Consider the following 3705-nt stretch of genomic DNA (forward strand, 5'->3'; position numbering starts at 1 on the left):
ATATGGGGGGTAATAGGGGGGATATGGGGGAGATATGGGGTTATATGGGGGGATATGGGGTTATATGGGGGGATATGGGGGAGATATGGGGTTCTATAGGGGCTAACAGTGTCTGCCCCATAGCTGCGTCCCGCTGTGGGTCGGAGCTCGAGGCATCGAGTTTGATTGGAGACACGTGCAGATGGGGCTGGACTCCAACATCAGCCTGGTGAGCCCCACACTTATGGGTCTGACCCACACCTATAGGGTCTGACCCATATCTATAGGGCTGAGCCCCCCCTATAGGGTCTGACCCATATCTATAGGGTCTGACCCACATCTATGGGGTCTGACTCACATATATGGGGTCTGTGACCCACATCTATGGGGTCTGTGACCCACATCTATAGGGTCTGACCCACATTTATGGGGTCTGACCCACATCTATGGGGTCTGTGACCCACATCTATAGGGTCTGTGACCCACATCTATGGGGTCTGTGACCCACATCTATGGGGTCTGACCCACATCTATAGAGTCTGACCCACATTTATGGGGTCTGTGACCCACATCTATGGGGTCTGACCCACATCTATAGNCCCACATCTATGGGGTCTGACCCACATCTATAGAGTCTGACCCACATTTATGGGGTCTGTGACCCACATCTATGGGGTCTGACCCACATCTATAGGGTCTGACCCACATCTATGGGGTCTGACTCACATATATGGGGTCTGTGACCCACATCTATGGGTCTGACCCACATCTATGGGGTCTGACTCACATATATGGGGTCTGTGACCCACATCTATAGGGTCTGACCCACATCTATGGGTCTGTGAGCCACATCTATGAGGTCTGACCCACATCTATAGGGTCTGGCCCACATCTATAGGGCTGACCCACACCTATAAGGCTGACCCATATCTATAGGGTCTGACCCACATCTATGGGGTCTGACCCACACCTATAGGGCTGCCCCATATCTATAGGGCTGAGCCCCACATCTATGGGGTCTGACCCACATCTGTGAGGTCTGCCCCACATCTATGGGGTCTGTGACCCACATCTATGGGGTCTGACCCACATCTATGGGGTCTGACCCACACCTATGGGGTCTGACCCACATCTATGAGGTCTGCCCCACATCTATGGGGTCTGACCCACATCTATGGGGTCTCTGCCCCACATCTATAGGGTCTGACCCACATCTATAGGGTCTGACCCACACCTATAGGGTCTGACCCACATCTATGGGGTCTGACCCACATCTATGGGGTCTCTGCCCCACATCTATAGGGTCTGACCCACATCTATAGGGTCTGACCCACATCTATGGGGTCTGACACACATCTATGAGGTCTGCCCCACACCTATGCACCTATGAGGTCTGTGACCCACATCTATGGGGTCTGACCCACATCTATGGGGTCTGTGACCCACATCTATGGGGTCTGACCCACATCTATGGGGTCTGTGACCCACATCTATAGGTTCTGACCCACATCTATAGGGTCTGCCCCACATCTATGGGGTCTGTGACCCACATCTATGGGTCTGCCCCATATCTATGGGTCTGACCCACATCTATAGGGTCTGACCCACATTTGTGGGGTCTCTGCCCACATCTATGGGTCTGCCCCATATCTATAGGGCTGAGCCCCACTTATGGGTCTCTGCCCCACACTTATGGGGCTGCCCCCCCCCCCCCCCCCAGGTTCGTCACGTGGCCGCGGCGTCGCTCCTTTGGGCCTCGGGTCGCCATGAGCTGCCACCGAAACTCCGGCTCCCATTGGCTGGAATGTTGGTGGGCGTGGCCTACGAGGGATTCCTGATTGGGTAAGAGGGACTTCCGGGTTGGGCGGGGCTCTGTGGGGCTCTATGGGTCCCTATGGGTCCCTATGGGTCTCTATGTGTCCCTATGTGTCTCTACGGGTCCCTATGGGTCTCTATGGTTCCCTATTAATCCCTATGGGTTGCAATGAGTCCTCCGAGCCACTAGGGGGCGCTCTATTAATCTCTATGGGTCTCTATGTGTCCCTATGGGTCCCTATGAGTCTCTATGGGTCACTATGGGTCCCTATGGGGTCCCTATGGGTCTCTATGGGCCCCTATGTGTCTCTATGGGTCTCTATAGGGTCTCTATGGGTCTCTATGGGTCTCTATGTGTCCCTATGGGTCTCTATGGGTCCCTATTAATCCCTATGGGTTGCAATGAGTCCTCCGAGCCACTAGGGGGCGCTCTATTAATCTCTATGGGGTCTCTATGGGTCCCTATGTGTCTCTATGGGTCTCTATGTGGTCCCTATGGGTCTCTATGGGTCCCTATGTGTCCCTATGGGTCTCTATGGGGTCCCTATGGGTCTCTATGGGGTCCCTATGGGTCTCTATGGGTCCCTATGTGTCCCTATGGGTCTCTATGGGTCCCTGTGGGTCTCTATGGGGTCCCTATGTGTCCCTATGTGTCCCTATGTGTCCCTATGGTTCCCTATTAATCCCTATGGGTTGCAATGAGTCCTCCGAGCCACTAGGGGGCGCTCTGTTAATCTCTATGTGTCCCTGTGGGGTCCCTATGGGTCTCTATGGGTCTCTGTGGGTCTCTGTGGGTCTCTATGGGTCCCTATGGGTCCCTATGGGTCCCTATGGGTCTCTATGGGTCTCTGTGGGTCTCTATGGGTCCCTATGGGTCCCTATGGGTCTCTATGGGTCCCTATGTGTCCCTATGGATCTCTATGGGTCTCTATGTGTCCCTATGGGTCTCTATGGGTCCCTGTGGGTCTCTATGGGGTCCCTATGGGTCCCTATGTGTCTCTATGGTTCCCTATTAATCCCTATGGGTTGCAATGAGTCCTCCGAGCCACTAGGGGGCGTTCTGTTAATCTCTATGTGTCTCTATGTGTCCCTATGGGTCCCTGTGGGTCCCTATGTGTCCCTATGGGTCTCTGTGGGTCCCTATGGGTCTCTATGTATCTCTATGGTGTCTCTATGTATCCCTATGTGTCCCTATGGGTCTCTGTGGGTCCCTATATGCCCCTATTAATCTCTATGTGTCCCTGTGTCCCATTGCAGCTGGCTGTCCCAGTTCCTGTCGTTGGGTCCCTGGGGTTCTCTCGGTTTCCGCGCTTTGGGGGCCGCCATCTTGGGGCTGGGGGCGCTCCGCCTCCTCGTCCCTCTACTGCCGCCCACGTGACTTCCGCCGGAAGTCCCGCCCCCATCATCAACACGGAAGTCTCGCGCCCCCCCTCACCACGGCGGAACCCGGAAGTCCCACCCCCCAGTCAACAACGTGATGATTGGATGCCAACCGGAAGTCCCGCCCCTTCCCGGAAGTAAACCCCACCCCCAAATAAAAGGCCTTTAATGTTGACCCCGTAAGCGGTTTATTATCATTGGGGGGGGGGGGCGGTAGGGGGCGGCCATATTGGGTGTGTAAGCGGCCATCTTGGCAGATGGGGGCGGCCATATTTGGGGGGGAGCCGCCATATTTGGTTGGGGGCGGCCATATTGGGTGTGTGGACGGCCATATTGGTTATTGGGCGGCCATATTGGGTGTGTGGGCGGCCATATTGGGTGTGTGAGCGGCCATATTGGTTGTTGGGCGGCCATATTGGGTGTGTGGGCGGCCATATTGGTTGTTGGGCGGCCATATTGGGTGTGTGGGCGGCCATATTGGTTGTTGGCAGCCATATTGGGTGTGTGGGCGGCCATATTGGGTGTTGGGCG

At 55.3% G+C, this 3705-nt stretch overlaps 1 protein-coding gene across 1 annotated transcript; it reads left to right on the forward strand.

Moving 5' to 3' along the window:
* Positions 1–80: 80 nt before the first annotated feature.
* On the forward strand, positions 81–3349 carry LOC107307397 (transmembrane protein 147-like). Its single transcript, XM_015850908.2, has 3 exons — positions 81–208; positions 1700–1821; positions 3052–3349. The coding sequence occupies exons 1-3, from the start codon at positions 182–184 to the stop codon at positions 3170–3172; spliced, it is 270 nt and encodes an 89-aa protein (XP_015706394.1). The 5' UTR covers positions 81–181; the 3' UTR covers positions 3173–3349.
* Positions 3350–3705: the final 356 nt, after the last annotated feature.

This window comes from Coturnix japonica, unplaced genomic scaffold (genome assembly GCF_001577835.2).
Source record: "Coturnix japonica isolate 7356 unplaced genomic scaffold, Coturnix japonica 2.1 chrUnrandom580, whole genome shotgun sequence".
NCBI lineage: Eukaryota > Metazoa > Chordata > Aves > Galliformes > Phasianidae > Coturnix > Coturnix japonica.